Here is a 17,666-nt window from a genome sequence, read left to right on the forward strand (position 1 = left end):
TAGTCAGCCATGTTGAAGATTGCTTTACCAATGCTCTACTACCAACTCTAATTTATTTTTATCAATATTAATTAATTTATAAGTAAGGTATAATAGCTCAACCAAAATATTAGCTGCCCAAAATTTAGGTGGAGCAATCTTGGACTTGGACACAGGCCAAACTCACCTTGATCTCTCCGGCCCCACCGGGCAGTGCTCCCTCTTAAAAGACGTTCTGGGCTGGCTCCGAGGAGCGAAGCCAAGCTACAATCCTACTCAGCACTCCTCCTTCCTTCCTAGGCGAAGCCGAGTGTTTTCCGATCTGCGGGATGCGGATCCCTAGGCTGGCCGCGGCGGCGGCGGCGGCGCTGCTAGTGCTGCTGCTCGTCGTAGCTGGGGCGGCGGCGGTTGCGGGGGATCTGGGGCCGGAGGAGATCGCGGCGAAGGCGAGGGCCAATGAGGAGGAGGCGGTGCTCGCGGCCGAGGTCGGGAAGCTCAGGGCAAAGGTCTCCGCCCTAGGTGCGTGCTTACATTGCTCGATTCGGTTTGGGCCGTGGTTGGTGCATTCTGCTACTTCTTTCGTTTGGTGGGGTTTACTAGGGTTTTGGAGGCGATTTCATCTGATAGACTAGGTCCTTCCGCGATTTTTGTGAGCTAGGTAAGGGATTGGGTGGTTAGGGGGCAGATTGTTCTGTGCCTTACAAAGTTCATGATTAGTGGCATTGTTGGTCAAAAGCCTTCGCGATGTAGTCCTACAGTTTTCCCTTGCTTAACTGGGTCACATAATCAGATATGATTCAACCTACTGGCCAGTGTCATCTTGGAGGAGGACTGGAACTCACATCGAACTGTTCCCCTCTCTTGGACCACGATTAAAATGCAGGACGGGGCTTAGGGTAAACCGGTAAAGGACATGTTCAGTTTGATTTTGAGGAGGTTCGCCATAGGCGTGTCTTTTTGGTCGAATTAGTTTCAGTTACAAAGTGAAACAAATTGTGTGTGAAGCTGCGTTCAGGACGAATCGATTTCTAGTCGTGGCAGCAAATCAATTTGTATTTCTCACAAAAAATGTGTTCGTGCGATCTGATCCTTTCTGAAACTGTCAAACTATTGTCACCTAGCAGAGGCGAGCCTCGTCGCGATTACCCTGGAGTGCACTGAAACACTGGAAAAGGCTACCGGAGCGATATTACAGAACATTGCTACTCTTCAGAATGAACATGGGAAACCTGATGTCAACAGCTTACTGCAGAAGGTACCTCCTAGCTTAAACTTTTCTGAAATGAAATATGCCAAGCTGAATGCATTATTTCTTTGTTGTTTATAACCTGTCTATTAAATCACTGCAGGCAAAGGAATGGGCCAAGCCCCACGTGGAAACTGCCAAGACGGTACTGTTCTTGTTTGTTCCTGGATTTGTAACAAGTTTGTAGAAGCATAAAGATTATCTAAAATGTAAAACATGCATGATATGTGGATGTGTTCATGGCCAACTCTTGGTATTCGTGGATATTAAGATCTTAATGTTGTGAGCTGTTGGTGTCATTATTCACTGTCATTGACAATAATGTTTTCACTCTTGAAGAAATGGATTCCTGTTATTAAAGAGAATTGGGCTACGGCCAAGACAAACACAGAACCTTATGTGCAAATGGTCCCAGCAAAATCAGCAGACGTTTATCAAGCATCAAGGGATGCTATCTCAGCTCATGTTCTGAAGGCACATGAATTTGCTGATCCCTATTTCCAGGTACACTAGATCCTCCTTTTACACTTGGGTCATAGGTTTTTTTAGTTGCTGTAGTATTGAACACGACTGTTAATCATTGATCTATGTTGTTTGAATATATTTTCAGGAAGCCAAGAAGTTATCCAAACCTTATATTGATCAAGTTGCTAAGGCCAGTAAGCCACATGTTGAGAAACTTAAAACCATCCTGAAACCTTACACTGACAAAGCAGGCGGTGCATATGAAAAGTTTCTTGAGACAGCTAATTTATATCATCAGCAGGTATTTCTCTCTTAATTATTCCACTTATGTTAACTATTCTAGCTTTTCAGTTCCAGTTAAATATTATTGATTGGTTGTTTTAGACACTTGTATGCTGCTGTTACCGTTATTCCTGTTTCATTTGTGGTGTGAAGCTCTTGGCTTAATATGTAGGATTTTAGGTTATCCTAATTCATACATTTGTTATATATGCCTTCATGGCTGATCACTTCATCTATAACCTCCACTTTTCTTTGCAGTTAGTTATAGTATAATGCAGTGGGTCTGACCTAGCAGGAATTCTTGCATATACCCCACCCCCTGCATCTCCTCTTTAGTTACTGGGAGGATGGACATCCCCCACCTTGCACAACTCTTTGAAGCTACCAAGGCTGAAACTCAGGCTTGATTTTCGACTGGAGCCTTAGCTGCAACCCCCTATGTGTGTGTGGTAGTATGGCCTGGTCTAGGCTAGTAATTAAACCCCCTTATCTCGTTTGCACTTTGCACATTTTTCATTGGGAGGAGAAGCAAATAGATACAAGATTTGGGCAGCAAGTGTGAGATCAAATATCAAGCAACACACACTAGCTACACCTCATGCCAATTTGCAGAGTCGTTACTGGTGCCCGTTTCTCTATCAATTCATTGAGACACAAAGCTCTTGCGTTCAAGAATTCGGCCGAATCACCGATTAAATGGCCAGTTAATCGCTACTCAGTGGAAATGCTGATTACCCGATTAATCGGCCGATTAACTGGCGAATTGGCCGATTAATCGCTATTCAGTGGCCGAGCGAGCCGTTACCAGTTAACGAATTCCTGAACAATGGTTTTCTTAAATACAATATAAACTTTTTGTGTTCCTTTTGTGCACCATAGTTAATTGGTTGAGTCAAATACTGCCTTAGTCCTCAAACTTATTGTGCACTTGCTTAGATATTGTTGCTGAATCACACTCTTTTGTCATCCAATAGGCTGGACAAGAAGGCGTTACATTTAATTAACCTTCCTACTTTCCTTGAACTATATACCTTTTGTCGCTGCTATAAACAACTATGGTAAACTGGCTGGAAGATTCACCACACATAATCAAAGAATCTAAGGAATTTTCCTTTTCAGGGTCAGGAATAACCTTCCTACTTAATTAACCTTCCCACTTTCTACTTAACTTGAAACTTAGTTATCCAAGATTATGCAACATATGTTTTGATAAAGGAATACTAGTTGCTGATGTCCTTAGTATTGCTGCTGTTTTGTGTAGAATTTGGAGTTTCAGAAGTGAAGCTTGATTTGAAATAAGAGAATTTACTCGATCCTTTTGTTCTTATTCCTGTTGTCTTAAATGCTCGGTCACTTCTGCAGAAAGATCAGGAAAGCGGGGAGGAACCGGTGCGCGGAGTAAAGACTCTTTGAACAGGTGGCAGATGAAGTGTTCCGAGGTGCACATGGTTGGAGGGTCGATGTTTCCAGGTTTATGGCTTGAAGATCTGTGCATCCTGTGGTCCTCTACTGCTGGATTAGATAGATGTGGGAAACTGAAGTGTAGATAGTCCTTTTGGCAACAGAATTAGATAGTCAAGCTAGCTCTTCTTTTGGGTGTTGTTCTGGTGGTGCAGTAAGTTCCTGCGTTTGGTCGATGGTGGAAAATGATCCCGTCCCCTGGCATGTCCGCTTGTTGTTTCTTCTGAGGTCATATAGGTCCTTTTAACTCTGCTAGGTAGCATCAGCTTAGTGCCCGCCCCTGCTAGATAGAACTAGTAGTTATTTAGTTGTTTTCTTTTCTACCAGTTCTTGTAGTGAACAACTGTGGTTTCTATTAATAGAAATCCAAGAGAAAAACCCTCTTTTAAAAAAGTCAGAACAATCTTGAAGGAATTCCCAATTGTCTATCTCACCAACAGGAGAAGACCCACTACAAGGTAACATGGTAATAGGCGCTACACACTACACAGGTGAGCAAAACTTGGTCTAGAATCAGCTATCCCCATGAGAACACGTCATGGACGGAACCAACTGAGCAATAGAACTTATCTTGCACACAGACTGATGCAAATCAAAGCAGCAGTCATCAAGATTCATCACCCTTTTATTTCAATGAGAAAAAAAAGATTCATCACCTTCACAGAATGTTGAAAGTTTGTGTATAAGTTCCTAATTGAACGAAGAACAGCAAAATCCCCATTCAAGATTCATCACCCTTTTATTTCAATGAGAAAAAAAAGATTCATCACCTTCACAGAATGTTGAGATTCATCACCCTTTTATTTCAATGAGAAAAAAAAGATTCATCACCTTCACAGAATGTTGAAAGTTTGTGTATAAGTTCCTAATTGAACGAAGAACAGCAAAATCCCCATTCACGGACTAGCAGATAGTTATTTTTTCTTACCATAGTAAGAGTATCTTCAGCCACGTCCCTAAAGCATCCCCGCGTTAGGGGGACATGTTTTGTTCATGCCGCGTTTAAAGACGTCGCTCCCCAGCCGCGTCCCCAAACTTTTTTTTATAGGGTTTTCGAAAACACAACCATTTATTAAATATAGCATACAAATAATTATGTTTGCCGAGATTGTTTTCAAATTAAAATACAACAAACAATAAAACAACTAAATAAATGTAATAAATAGGGCTAGATCAAGGTGCCGCGATATTTGCTGATAATTCTTTGATCCTCCACATATGCTCAACGAGATTAGCTTGAAGTTGATCATGGACATTGCTATCATGGATCTCTGCGTACATGATGAGAAAATCAGCAAAATCTGCAGGCAACTCACGATCAACCTCCGCAAGAGGGCCTGACACTCATAGGGATCAACATGTGTCCTGGCATTATTCTTGCGGTCATCCTCGATGATCATGTTGTGCATGATCACACAAGTCTGCATCACCTCCTATATTTGGTCGTGAGACTAGCTTAGAGCAAGGTACCGGATAATTGCAAATTAAGCTTGAAGCATACCAAATTCTTGCTCGACATCCTTCCTGCAAGCCTCCTGTCGCGCAGCAAAGTGACAGCCGAGATTGTATTGACAAAAGTGATTAATTTTGGATATATACAATCGGCTAGGTAATAGCCTTTGGTATTGATCTCATAGTTGCATGGTGGAGCATGTCCTTCCACTTGTCTGCTGAACACCAGAGACTGCTGCAACACGTTGATGTCATTGTGTGATCCCGCCATGGCAAAAAAAAAATACCAACTCCACAGGTCATAATCTGCCACAGCTTCAAGCACCACACTGCAATATCCATGACGCCCTTTGTATATACCTTGCTAAGCAAACGAGCAGTTCTTTCATGACCAGTGCATGCAATCGATGTTTCCAAGCATTTCAGGGAATCCTCTGATAGCATTTTGTGCCATGATCCTTGCAGTCTCTTCCTCAGTTGGTCCTCTCAAGTAGTATTTACCAAACTTTCCCACCACAGCTCGGCAAAACTTGTACATGCACTTAATGGTAGTAAACTCACTCATGCGGAGGTAGTCGTCCTGTGTATCGACAGGTGCTCCGTATGCAAGCATCCTCATGGCGGTAGTGCACTTCTGAATCGACGAGAACCCGGCAACGCCTACAGCGTCGTGCTTGAGCTTGAAGTAGGGGTCGAACTCTCGAACGACGTGGAGGATATTCATGAACAAACCCTTGCTCATCCTATACCGACGCCGAAAATTGTCGGCCTGTGTTGCATCATCTACGAAGTAGTCGTTGTGCAACATGGTATGCCCCTCCATCCTCTGTCGGGGCTTCGACTTATTTTCCCCTGGCTTTGATCCTCCATGGCCCGGCCTCTTCCGCTTCTCCGTCTCGGCGTCAATCATGTCCTAGAGGGACGCGATGATCAGCAAATGCTCCTGGATGTGTCATCGTCGAAGGCTTGCTCATCCTCCAGCAGTCAGACAAGCATCTCGTCGTCGCTATCCATGTCTGAAGCAAAATCAATGGTTAAAATTGCGCCGCGGCAGACGAGGCAACAAACAGTGGCCAATCGCGCCACCCTGGCAAGTCGTCGAACAGCTTGTGTGCGCGGAGGTAGGGCGGATTTGACGCCGCGTTCTAGGACGCGCTGTTGAAGTGGCGACGGCGAAACGCCCAACGAGAGTGCCAGCCGCGACGACGGTGCCGACTCTCAGAAGAGATCAGCCGTCGAAACGACCGGCAAATCCAGCGGTGACGGAGTGGTGGGAGGCGCGGGAGGGAGGCGCGACGAGAAATAAAAAGCGCGAAACAACGGTTATAGAAATAGTCGCTGATAGGTGGGAGCCCGCCTCGCTTTTCGTTGTGTCCGGTGCGTCTCTTGTGAGGCAGGGACGGGCTTGGATCGCCGGACACCGTATCGAGCCGCGCCGGACAAAAAAAAGCTTTGGTGCATACGGCTAAGAGCGGTTTTTTGTCCAGCGCCTAAATCCCTTCAGAGACTCGGCTGGATTATGTTCTAAAGGGCCTTTATGGGTGTGACGCGCCCGATCGTAGCGGCTCGCCGGCGCCAGCGCCAGCCCCGCGCCACCGTGGAGCTGCTGCTTTTCTCACCGCCGGGCGACGTGACGGGAGGGTTCCTAGGGCCCACCAGACAGTGACCGACTCCCGACGCACGTCGCCCGGCTGTAAAGGATGCATGAACCGGGGACCCACCAGGCAGTGTCCCAGCCCAGATGCAGGCGGCACGGACACCGGCGCACGTGCCGCGCACCCTGTCCACGGCTCCCGCGCCAGCCGGCGTCCACGCCCACGTGCTCGGTGCTCCCACTTAAAAACCATCCGCGCTCGCTGGCTGGCTCCCAGGACGGAGCGAAGCTACCAGCCCAGCAGGGATCCTTCCTTCCTTCCTAGGCGGCGCCGCCGAGTGTTTCCCGATCTGCGGGATGCGGATCCCGAGCCTGCCCGCCGCGGCGGCGCTGCTGGTGCTGCTGCTGCTCACGGTCGCCGGGGCGGCGGCGCAGGAGGGCGTGGGGCCGGAGGAGATCGCGGCGAAGGCGAGGGCGCATGAGGAGGTGGCGGCGCTCGCGGCCGAGCTCAGGGCGAAGGTCTCCGCCCTAGGTGCGTGCGCCTCTCTCACACGGCCCCGCTCGATTCGGTTGCTGATGCCCTATGCTGCTGCTGCTTCCTTCGGTTTTGCCTAGTTCGATGGGGTTTGCTAGGGTTTTATTAGAGTTGGCTTGATCTGGCGGACTAGGTCCTACCGCGATTCGACGACCTAGGAGTCGGACTTGCTGATTAGGGAGCAGACTGGTTCGGTGGCTTATGGCTCTGGTGCTGAACAGGAATCGATGATGGCGGCTAAGGAACTGTTTCCTGTTAATTGATTGCAATGTCGGGCAAACGCCTTCTCGGTGTACAGTCCTGCAGCTTTCCCTTGCTTAATTAGAGCCAGAAATGCCGTTCAGTCTACTCCTGGGGCAGTGCCATTTTGTAAGAGGACTGGAACTCGCCATCAAATTATTTCCCCTTGCTTGGGCCTTGGACGACAGTTAAAATGCAGGGAGAACCTTCTAGTGTTAAGGATCCGATTAGTTTGACTTTGAAGAGTTTCTCCATGGGCATGTCTTAGGTTACAATAACTTTAGCTACTAAGTGAAATAAATTGCGTCAAAGTTTGCCTGACAAGCTGCGCTTCAGTCGAATCAACTTCTAGTCATCGCAACCGACCAGTTTCTAGTGATCAGAAAAACGTATTTGTGCCACCTGATCCTTCCTGAAAGTGTCAAACTATTGCCACCCAGCAGAGGCGAGCGTTGTGGCGAAGACCGAGGAGTTGAAGAGCAAGGATGTTGGCGTCGAAACGCTGGAAACTGTCGCTGGGGAGATGTCACAGAACATTGCTACTCTGCAGAGTGAGATAGCTTCCCTCCAGGTACCTGTTACCATGGACAATATACTTCTTAGTCTTTTTTGCCGTGACCTGTTGGAGAAATTATGCTCATTTACTGCTGCTTTACACAGTCAAAGAGATCTGCAGCTGCAGAGGAGCAGGCAGGCAAGGCCAAGGCCCGGGCTATTGAGCTTCAGAACCAGGTAGTGGGTAATACCGTACACAGAGCACCGTGAAATGAGTGCAACGACTAGAATTCTGGGGTTTCTGATTCTACTGCTTCCAGATCGAGAAGCTCAAGAATGACATTGCTGCACAAAACAACAAAAAGGCAACTATGGAGGCCAGGGCTAGCGATGCGGAGAAGAAAGTGCAAGAGCTGAATGCTAAGCTGGAGAGAGTAAGTGTGCAACCGTGGCTGTCTTCTCTGTTAATCCACAACTTCTATTGTTCATGTGGGTATCAACTCTTGGAAAGGTTCCATTTGCTCAGCGCTTTGTAATACTTTGTGAGTTTGTCCTGTTGTGTTGTCATTGAAATACTTCTCTTCTTTATGTTGGTATCAACCTATTGTGTTGTTTCCACAGTTCTGACTTCATGGATTTCTTATATGATTAAAAAGGAGATAAATGCTTCATCACAGTAGGTCAACAATGGTTAATGCTGCTGGTTTCTGTATTGCATGTGATTCCGAATGCTGGTAGGCTGGTAAATAATTGCAATTTACTTTGCTCATGGTAATTACAGTGTAATTATGTAACTATACTACAGAAAAGTCACAAAATTCTTTAGGTGGAATTTCTCCAGTATAAGTCTTTTTAAGGAGAACTTTTATACAGTAACTTTGCCCTGAAATCTGCAGCATGACTTTGCATATTTGATGATACTATTTGAGGAAAAAAATTAGACAATGGTGCAAAATTCTATATTTTGATACAATAGGTTGCATGGTAGATCAATATCATCACTTGTGTTTTTTTTATCTTTTTTTTTTATCTTAGACCTTAGGGAGAGCTGAGCCTCATGCTCTGTTTAATTAAACCAAAAATGGGGTAAGGCTCATCTCTTGCTGACCTATAATGTTTTGTGTGGAAACAGGGGTATATTCCCTTGAATGCCCTTTTTTCGTTTGGTGAATACTGTCCTTATATTTATACTGTTTTAAATTTTCTTAATAGCTGCAAAAGACAAGTGCTGAGCAAAAGCGTAGGGTCCAGAAGACCCAACATGCTCTTAAAGTTGCAGAGGTTTGTGATATATGTGACTTCTGTGGTACATTTTTCTGTTACAGTTCTGCGATGCATTCTCTTCAATTGATTGTTCTCATGTTTGTAGGAGGAGCTGATGAGGGTGCAGTTAGAAACAACAACGAAATCTGAGCAGCTCGGAGAGGTAATTTTGCATCCCATACCTACTGTCCTATCATTGGTTGTCAGCTTGATGTGAATTTGATTATATCAATAAGGTATCAGGACATAGATTTTAGACTGGATTGTCTATTTGCTTCGCAATCTTGGTGTAGCAGGCATGCTGTTTTGTACAACACATTTCAAATCAACTTAGTGCCCAGCTCAGCCTAGTGTAGTTTTCATGAAGTCTTACATAATGGTAATAATACTAACTTTTAATCGCTGAACCAAGCATGTTGAGTACCTGCATTTGCGTGCACCTTTGTTGTTGGACAGTGTATTGAAAGGTGCTGATTCCTGATGATGGTGACTATTCCTGTCATGGGTGTAATTCATCTGTCGACAATTATACGCTTAACCTCACCTGGTACTTTCTTGAAAGTATTACGGCGAGTATCATACTGATTGTTGTGGACACCTTGTACCCGCCGTTTGTGGCTTTATTGATTTGAAGCCGGGCTCTGCTCGAGCTTTCAGTCTAAAAAAGTATCATACTGATTGTTACTCTCTGGCAGGTTCATGGGGCATGGTTGCCACCTTGGTTAGCGACACATGCAGCTCGCTCAATGGTACGAGTGGACCTACAACTTATGCCTCCTCTTAGTGTACATTCTTGCAACATGCTCATCATGTTATCATGTAGGAGTTAATGTCAAGTCAATGGAACGAACATGGGAAACCCGCTTTCAACAGTTTGCTGCAGAAGGTGCCTCCTTAAAACATATATGAAATATGCCAAGCTAGACACATCACGTATTCATTGTTCATAACCTGCCAATTAAATCACTGCAGGCATCAGAAAAATCAGTGCAGGTGAAGGAATGGGCCAAGCCCCACATTCACACTGCCAAGACGGTACTGTTCTTACTTGTTCCTGAAGTTGTAGCTCAGGAAAATTGTTAGAAGCATAATATTTATCTATAGTGTAAAGCATGCGCCATATGTGTATGCATCTATGGCCAATTCTTGGTATACATGGATATCATGAAGCATTTTATTGTTGTGAGCTTTTGACATCTTTATTCATTTTCACTAACAATGATGTTCTTATTCTTGAAGAAATGGATTCCTGTTATTAAAGAGAAGTGGGCCATTGCAAAGACAAACACGGAACCTTATATGCAAATGGTCTCAGCAAAATCAGTAGAGGTTTATCAAGCATCAAGAGATGCCATCTCACCTCATGTTCTGAAGGCACATCAATTTGCTAATCCCTATTTCCAGGTACATTAGATCCCGCTTGTTCAGCAATTTGAGGGACAGCATGTCTCTTACACTTTGCTCACAATTTTTTGTTGTTATAACAAACACTGCTATTGACATATTGATCTGTGTCGTTCAAATATATATTTTCAGGAGGCCAAGAAGCTATCCAAACCCTACATTGATCAAGTTGCTAAGGCCAGTAAACCACATGTCAAGAAACTTGAAACCACCCTGAAGCCTTACTCTAAAAAGTTTCTTGAGACGGCTACTTTATATCATGAGCAGGTATTTTTTCTCTTAATATTTCCCCTTCTCTTAAATATTCCAGATTTTTGGTTCCAATTAAATATTAATGCTTGATTTTTTAGACATTTTTATTCTTCAGTTATCATTAACTCTTAGTTTTGAGAAATTCTTGGCTGAATCTGTAGGGTAGTTTATGTGATCTTTGTTCATGTATTCTTGTACAGCACCGCATTTTGCATAACTTCCACTGTTTTTTTTCCTCTCCTGAGATGGCAGTCTACCATCGATGCATTTTGCAGCTCCCTAATCGAATGCATATCATCAATTAATCTAATGGACTTTTTAGCCCCATAACTTCACAGTTAGTTATAGTTTAATGCAGCAGGTTGGACTTACTAGGAATCTTGCAGATACCTCCCCCTTCCATTTACCTCTCCCCCTCTCCAGTTTTTAGTTGGAAGGCACACACCCCGATCTTGCACAGCCCTTGGATGCCATCAATACTGAAGCCCGGGCTTGGTTTTTGCCCTGCCGTATGGCCGCGTATGTGACATTATGGCCTAGTCTAGGCTTGTAATTAAACCTCTTTATGTACCAATGCATTGAGGCACAATGTGAACTTTCACAGGGTTCCTTTGTGCACCTTAGGTAATTGGTTGGCTGACATACTCTCTTCATCCTCAAACTTATTATGCCTTTGCCGTTGTGGTCTCCCATGCCCTGCCGCCCTCCTGTTTGATCAGGAGGAGAACAATGTCTGAGCTACGCCTTCTATAGGTTAGTTTGTTTCCTGTGATGTCCCAGTTTGGAGTGCAGGAGATCACGCCCGCCACTACCGATGCTTTGAACTCATGGTTGCTCACAGCAGCAGCTGGAACACGGGCAAATTCCAAGGGCATTAGCTTGCTGATAGCTAATCGCACTGACTCTGGCGAATCTGGAATATCAGATATGACAGCGTTTTCAATAGCTCGAGGCCAGTTTGAACCCGTGGTTGATGGGATCATGCCAGAAGTCAAGCTTTGGAAGGTGACAGGAGCAAAAGCCCTTCGAAGCTGACCTTTGCATTCTAGACCTCCTGACACTGGATGTGCTTCTTAAACTCTTCTTTTTGGTAGCTTAGAGCAGGTCCTTTGCTTTCTGTTTGGCCATCACCAACACACATTTAGATGTGTAGTTGAGAATTTGTTGTTACTAATTTGCATACGTAACTGTTGCTGCGTTAGAAAATTGCAGCCATTTTTTCATCAAATAGGCTGGATGAGGCAGTTCTAAATTTAATTAACCTTCCTACTTACTTTGAATTGAAGCAATTTTCCTTTTCAGGCTCAAGCAACTATCCTGGATTACATGCACCAACATGAATTATTAAAACAATTTGCGACTGGGGAGTTGGTGTGGTACCTGGTAAACACGAATTTGACCGGCTTATATAGCACGTGCTTCTACTGATTAAGTAAATTTTTCCTAAATATCTTATCTCTCTTGTAGGCTTCTGCTTGGCTTCTTATGCCAGTGTATGTTTTATACATACTTGTAACAGAAATCTTCTGGTTAGTTTTTTTTTCTGATGTTTCAGCTAATCGGTTGCTTCACATGGCTTAATATGAATTGAATGTACTTGATGTTTGATTTCAATTCCTTCATTTTCATGCAGCACCCGCAAGCAGAAGAAATCCCCACGAAGTGAAAAGGCCAACCATGGCCATCGGAGACACAAGCGCCGTCATGCTGAGAAATAGAGACCATGGACAAACACTTTGTGTTAGATAGTGGCCTGCTACAGTGTAGTTGAAGAAGGTACAGCTTTGTTCCTATGGTAGCAGTATCAGCTTCATATGCTATATACCCCCTCCATTCCAAATTAGTTCACTTAAGTTTGTCTAGATTCACACATGTATCTAGATGCATTTTAGTGTGTAAATACATGCGAATCTAGATAAATCAACGGCAACTAATTTCCGCGGCAACTAATTTGGAATGGAGGGAGTATATAGACTGATGGTATCAGACATTTCTGGTCAGCTGAACAATTTGCGTGGTTTCCTTGAAATCGTTGAAGTTCAGGTTCTTAATTCGAACAGTTGTAATATTTTGCCTGAGTAGTAGTGAACGCCATGAATGTCCAATTGCTGATACAACTTTGAACTAAGAGCCGACCATCTCGGCGTGGCATAATATAATATTTTGGCTGTGTACCGTGCATATATTGGAAGCAGGAGGATGTAGCTTTCCTGGATGAGTTTGTTGGATCCCACACGAATTTAGTACACCCAGGGTCGTCCCTGAACCTTGCTGTGTGTATCATTTGGGAGCTGTACTACACTTGAGCTGTATTTTTTACCCCATGGAGTGTAGTGGCTGTTTTGTATCAGCACGTTGTTGACTGGGGGATTACGAGGTTATGTGGGTATTCGTTTCATTGGTCATTTGTTGTAGTACTCCTTCCGATCCATAATGAGTGTTGGTGATTTTTAGTACTCGTATAAAGTTTGTACTAAATCTGCAGACATTTATTTTTGATCAGAGGGAGTACTTTGGTCTGTTCAGGTGTTGAGCTTTGTGTAATTTGTGCTCACTGCTTCAACCCACACTTTGAGAACTTTTGTGCATTGATCACGATGAATCATCTTTTTGCTACAGACCTGCGATCATGGATTTGGTTACCGTAGATCGCTTGCCAGCATGCAACTGGATTTTTCAGTACCTCCCATACGAAAATTCCCTATTGATACTTGATACTCCAGAAACGTTTAGTTCAATTTAGGTCGGGTGTAAGTTCAACCAAAACCCACGTTTTTTCCCAATGTCTCCCCGCGCCTGGTCCTCTTTCTGAACTTGTGGTTCATGCTCCTCTAGAACCGAAGCTGAATGCTTAAATGTTTCAGAGTTTGAAACACAAATTTCATTTCAGAACTGGTAATTTCTGGTATCCATGGCTCCGGAAATCCTAGCCCCTGTTTTTTTACCGTGTCATACACACATTTTGCTGCTCACGGCCTCTGAATTTGCGTGACTATCAGGATTTTCACAACACTCACTACTAGGTAAAATAAAAGGCCAAGCACATGAATATCTGAGTATACGGTATGCATACAATTATTAAAAATTGATGTGGAGTACGGAGTACTATTTATCAGCTTAGGAAGCTCTTAGGTGTACATGCAATTAGTTGAAGCAAAACAATCATCTGATTTCTACAAGGAAGATCACAATTATAACTAATCTGAAGGTTACAAAAACGGACGGCAGAGATAACTTTATAATTAGCTAATGATGGATGATACAACGACGGACTAGATCAAGATCACCGAGATCACCTGCTCTACGTATACTACAACAATTCTTTGGCACCCCCCAAAGCGTGTTACACCCTACATGTTCAGTAACTACCAGGCCAGTACCTCTCCACCATCTGATCTACGTCCAAATTCTGGTACCTAATCCCGGCGCCTCCTGTAGCTGCATCTGGGCCAAAACCTCCATCCCCTCCATTCAGTGGGATAACACCATTGCTAACCATATGCTCCATCGTCGCCGCCTGGTTACTAACACCTATTTGCTGGTTCATCGGCATCGACATGGCATGGAGAACATGTTGTGGCGGCATTGGCGTGGCCGGCGATGGGGCTCCAAGGTTGAGGTTGAGGTTGGATAGTGTGAATGGTGCCGCGGGGTTCATGTACCCGGGGTGTGGTTGGATGTGTGGGTGCAACCCCGGCGTACCCCTAGCAAAGCGAGAGAGCTCCACTAAGTCAGCAGGGCTCATGTAAGGGTGATGCCCACGGGTGAATAGGTCATGTTGCAGTAGAGTAGGAAGGAATTGTGGGACCATGTCAAGTGAGTATGGGTGGTGGGACCGAGAGTGCGTGTTGTTTGAAGGGTATTTCTTGACACCGGGACTCTTGGCGAAGATGCGGCATACAACCCACTCATCCTGCCATAGTGTCACATATATATTAGCATTGCACAATGTGAAAAGAGTTTTCTCCGGTACAAATCGTAAAAATAAGGAATACCTTGTTTGATTTAGAAGTCGACTTCAAGTGGAGTCGATACTCATGCATGACCCAGTTGGATTTTTCACCTCTTGGAGCTCTTCCCTTGTAGAAGACTAGTGTTTTCTTCATTCCTACTAGCTCTTGTGTAGCCGGTGGCTGTCCAGTGAAAATTTCCTTATCTTTCCCTGTTGTCTTCCAGTAACCAGCATTAGTTGCACGGTTCGTGCGCACACCGGTCGGGTACTTGCGGTCTCTAAGACTGAAGAAATACCACTCTTTTTCTCCCATCTTCGCCTTCTCTGAAAATTTAATTGATAGAGGATTGTATTGTTATACATTTGAAGTTACGTTCAACTCAAAAAATATATCATGAAATACTTAGGTAGTAACTAAGCAAAGGGCTGAACAGCAACCAAAGAATTCCATGTGAATTAACAAGTTAGGCTTGAAAACAGTTTTACGTAAGATAAATACCAACCCTAGAGGGTTATTTCTTTGTTCCAAACGGCACTATAATTTGTTTTAATAGGAACCTAATCCTCCAGAATCCACACGTTTTTTACTTGTTTCAAACGGCTGAGGCCTAAGGGAATACCCCTCATGCAAACACATGGCCTCGTTTAAAGCACATGAATTGGAGAAAGCAAGAACAAGAAAACTTAAAAAATGTCAAAAAGAAAACACACACACATGAATTAAAGCTTAGTTACAAGGAGAAGAATACATGCTGTGACCGTGTCAATATTTCATGTTAATTTATTCTGATACAAAAGTCATAAGAATTTTAAATAAGTCCTGACGGGCAATTCCTTTGTTCCAAACAACACCACATGAATCTTGTTCCAATTCTCCAAAGTCTTATATATATATATAGTTCTCTTTTCCGTTTCTTCAAACGGGACATATTTTGGAAAACGAAGTTAATTTGCTATATGATGTGCACATAGCTAGAGTCAAACTATGACATGCTATATGATGATGCACAACTTAGTTATCTTCTTCAAGAGTAAAAATAATCCTTCTTCAGACCAAAATAAATTACACGCACGGTGCAGAAGTTACCCACAGATGCACACATGGTAGGAGAAATATATAGCTCAGAATTCACGAAAACGGAACTGGTCGTGCAGACATGCACGCATGCACTGACGTAGTATTTGATTAAGTATTTACCGGGTAGATCCCATGGCTCGCACTTGTTGAGGTCAACCTCGGTGATGGCCCTGGCGGTGAAGCTGCCGTCGGCGATCTTGCCGCGGAGGTAGTAGGTGATGAGCTCCTCGTCCGTGGGGTGGAACCTGAACCCCGGCGGCAGGCTCTCCTCCTCCTTCTTGGAGCTCTTCGTCTTCGACGCCGCCCCTCCCTTGTCTCCCCCTCCTCCTCCTTCCATCTAACTATCACCAAGCTAGCTAGCGACCGATCAACCAACACGTATAAAACCCTAACGCCGACGAGGAGAGAAGCGGAGAAGATCGGTAGACGAACACGCACGGAAGCTCTCAGCTCGAGCTAGCGTATGTCAAAGTGGTGGGTTTGAAATACGGGTGTTTGCCCGTGTAGAGGGCAAGGATATAAAGGGGACAGGAAATGTGGTGGTGACGCTGAGCTCGTACCAACCAGGGGTCGTGTGTGAGAAGCCTAGGCTGGGATAAGGATGTTTTGCACGTTGCTGGCTCGCGTAGTCGCGCGCCCCTGGCTGACGCGCCAGCAGCGCCCGGGTCGTCGCCGCGACAGTGGCATGGATATATGGTGCTGCATGAATATATATCTCGCTGCTGCATGCCAGTGTGTGCTAGCTAGGACTGTTCTGCTGCCCGGCCGGACCCTGGGTACCTAATAGCGCGCGAGCTAGCAGCCTGTAGATATCTCATGCAAGCATATCCACGCCACTGCTCGTGCGGCGCCATGCACTGCTTAACTGTATACAGGCCTTGTAGTTTCATGCGTCATGTGTGACCTGTACTTAGGTTTGGAAAGCATTATCTAGTTATCTAGTTTAAAGTAGATTAAAAAAAACACTACTTTTTTTCTACGAAATTCTACTTGCCTATTAATAATTGTCAATAGTAGTACAAAGAGCTTTAAAAAGTAATAAAATTACAAAGAGGTGTTGGACCACCTGGCAACGACTACATACACTAGCAAGAGTTGAAGGCGTCACCGTTCGTGCTCCTCCATCACCGGATCTGGGCAAAGCTTGTCGTAGTAGAACTTATGGTAGTAGATATACGGAAATTCGTCGTGCTAATGCCCCAAAGAACCATCACACTAGAGAAACAACCATCGCCAATAATGCCAACATTATATCGAAAGAGACTGGCGTGAAACCATAGCAGTCGAAAACGGGGAACGGTAGTCCGTCCCACGATCCCGATTCATCATCCGGTAATTGGATTCGGGAACGAGGTTCGATTCGATAGGATTCAGTGCCGAAACACGTCCCCGACTGTCTGTACTCGACCCAAGTTCACCGACCCCACAACCTCGGTTCGACCCAACAAATAATTACCCCGACCTGGTACACAACGATCGTCGCCGCCGTTTCTTTTCCCCTCCGCTATCGCTCCCCATGAGTCCTCGTTCTGCAACATCCATTAACTCCAAAGCACACAACATGCTAATCAATGGATCCTTCCATCAGAGAGGAGATGATGGTCTATTTTCCCATGGATTTCCCCCCTCTATAAGTATACCCATCGCAGTGGCCAGATGGTGCCGGAAGGAGTCGAACTTGAAGCACAAGCTACGGGGTGCTAGGTAAACACTTCAAGGACGCAAATATTTCATATAATTTCGAGTTTGTTTCTCCCTTTGATCTTGATCTTTGTAGATTTCTCTTCGCTCTTGCTCAGGCTGTAACTATTCGGTTCGCCTTCCTCGACCCATGGTACCGTACTAGATTCATCGTACAGAAACTGATTGGATCGCGCCCCCATGTAGAAAATCGATCGAGAGATTTGTACCCATTGTGTTCCCTATTTTTTCAAGCCTCCGACTCTCATTCCCCGTTCCCATCCCTCG

At 44.7% G+C, this 17,666-nt stretch overlaps 3 protein-coding genes across 4 annotated transcripts; 2 read left to right on the plus strand and 1 right to left on the minus strand.

The window, feature by feature from the left end:
• Nucleotides 1-262: 262 nt before the first annotated feature.
• Nucleotides 263-3,847, plus strand: LOC127302202 (uncharacterized). Its single transcript, XM_051332610.2, has 6 exons — nt 263-498; nt 1,104-1,234; nt 1,329-1,370; nt 1,565-1,729; nt 1,836-1,991; nt 3,335-3,847. Exons 1-6 carry the CDS (start codon nt 309-311, stop codon nt 3,383-3,385), a joined length of 735 nt encoding a protein of 244 aa, XP_051188570.1. The 5' UTR covers nt 263-308; the 3' UTR covers nt 3,386-3,847.
• A 2,889-nt stretch (nt 3,848-6,736) lies between these two features.
• Nucleotides 6,737-13,066, plus strand: LOC127302201 (uncharacterized). Of its 2 annotated transcripts, none has more exons than XM_051332605.2 (14): nt 6,737-7,011; nt 7,695-7,825; nt 7,915-7,986; nt 8,070-8,183; nt 8,962-9,030; nt 9,119-9,175; nt 9,708-9,761; nt 9,836-9,898; nt 9,985-10,047; nt 10,252-10,416; nt 10,549-10,683; nt 11,971-12,051; nt 12,136-12,197; nt 12,302-13,066. In XM_051332605.2, the coding sequence occupies exons 1-14, from the start codon at nt 6,837-6,839 to the stop codon at nt 12,384-12,386; spliced, it is 1,326 nt and encodes a 441-aa protein (XP_051188565.1). In that variant the 5' UTR covers nt 6,737-6,836; the 3' UTR covers nt 12,387-13,066. The 2 variants fall into 2 exon arrangements, with proteins under 2 accessions (XP_051188565.1, XP_051188569.1); XM_051332609.2 differs by having other exon boundaries at nt 6,738-7,011; nt 7,698-7,825.
• Nucleotides 13,067-13,816: 750 nt separating this feature from the next.
• LOC127302203 (NAC domain-containing protein 92) lies at nt 13,817-16,324 on the minus strand. The gene is made up of 3 exons (XM_051332611.2): nt 15,819-16,324; nt 14,664-14,944; nt 13,817-14,581 (listed from the first exon to the last, which is right to left on the minus strand). The coding sequence occupies exons 1-3, from the start codon at nt 16,033-16,035 to the stop codon at nt 14,027-14,029; spliced, it is 1,053 nt and encodes a 350-aa protein (XP_051188571.1). The 5' UTR covers nt 16,036-16,324; the 3' UTR covers nt 13,817-14,026.
• Between the last annotated feature and the right edge of the window lie 1,342 nt (nt 16,325-17,666).

The sequence above is a fragment of the Lolium perenne genome, chromosome 5 (assembly GCF_019359855.2).
Source record: "Lolium perenne isolate Kyuss_39 chromosome 5, Kyuss_2.0, whole genome shotgun sequence".
In the NCBI taxonomy this organism is placed as follows: Eukaryota; Viridiplantae; Streptophyta; class Magnoliopsida; order Poales; family Poaceae; genus Lolium; species Lolium perenne.

Coding starts and splice junctions, on each gene's coding strand:
- LOC127302203 (XM_051332611.2), bottom strand. CDS start 16,035: ATGGAAGGAGGAGGAGGGGGAGACAAGGGAGGGGCGGCGTCGAAGACG. Junction 14,945..15,818: donor CGAGCCATGGGATCTACCCG/GTAAATACTTAA, acceptor TTAAATTTTCAG/AGAAGGCGAAGATGGGAGAA. Junction 14,582..14,663: donor CGACTTCTAAATCAAACAAG/GTATTCCTTATT, acceptor ACACTATGGCAG/GATGAGTGGGTTGTATGCCG.
- LOC127302202 (XM_051332610.2), top strand. CDS start 309: ATGCGGATCCCTAGGCTGGCCGCGGCGGCGGCGGCGGCGCTGCTAGTG. Junction 499..1,103: donor GGCAAAGGTCTCCGCCCTAG/GTGCGTGCTTAC, acceptor GTCACCTAGCAG/AGGCGAGCCTCGTCGCGATT. Junction 1,371..1,564: donor ACGTGGAAACTGCCAAGACG/GTACTGTTCTTG, acceptor TCACTCTTGAAG/AAATGGATTCCTGTTATTAA.
- LOC127302201 (XM_051332605.2), top strand. CDS start 6,837: ATGCGGATCCCGAGCCTGCCCGCCGCGGCGGCGCTGCTGGTGCTGCTG. Junction 9,899..9,984: donor TCAACAGTTTGCTGCAGAAG/GTGCCTCCTTAA, acceptor AAATCACTGCAG/GCATCAGAAAAATCAGTGCA. Junction 10,417..10,548: donor TTGCTAATCCCTATTTCCAG/GTACATTAGATC, acceptor ATATATTTTCAG/GAGGCCAAGAAGCTATCCAA.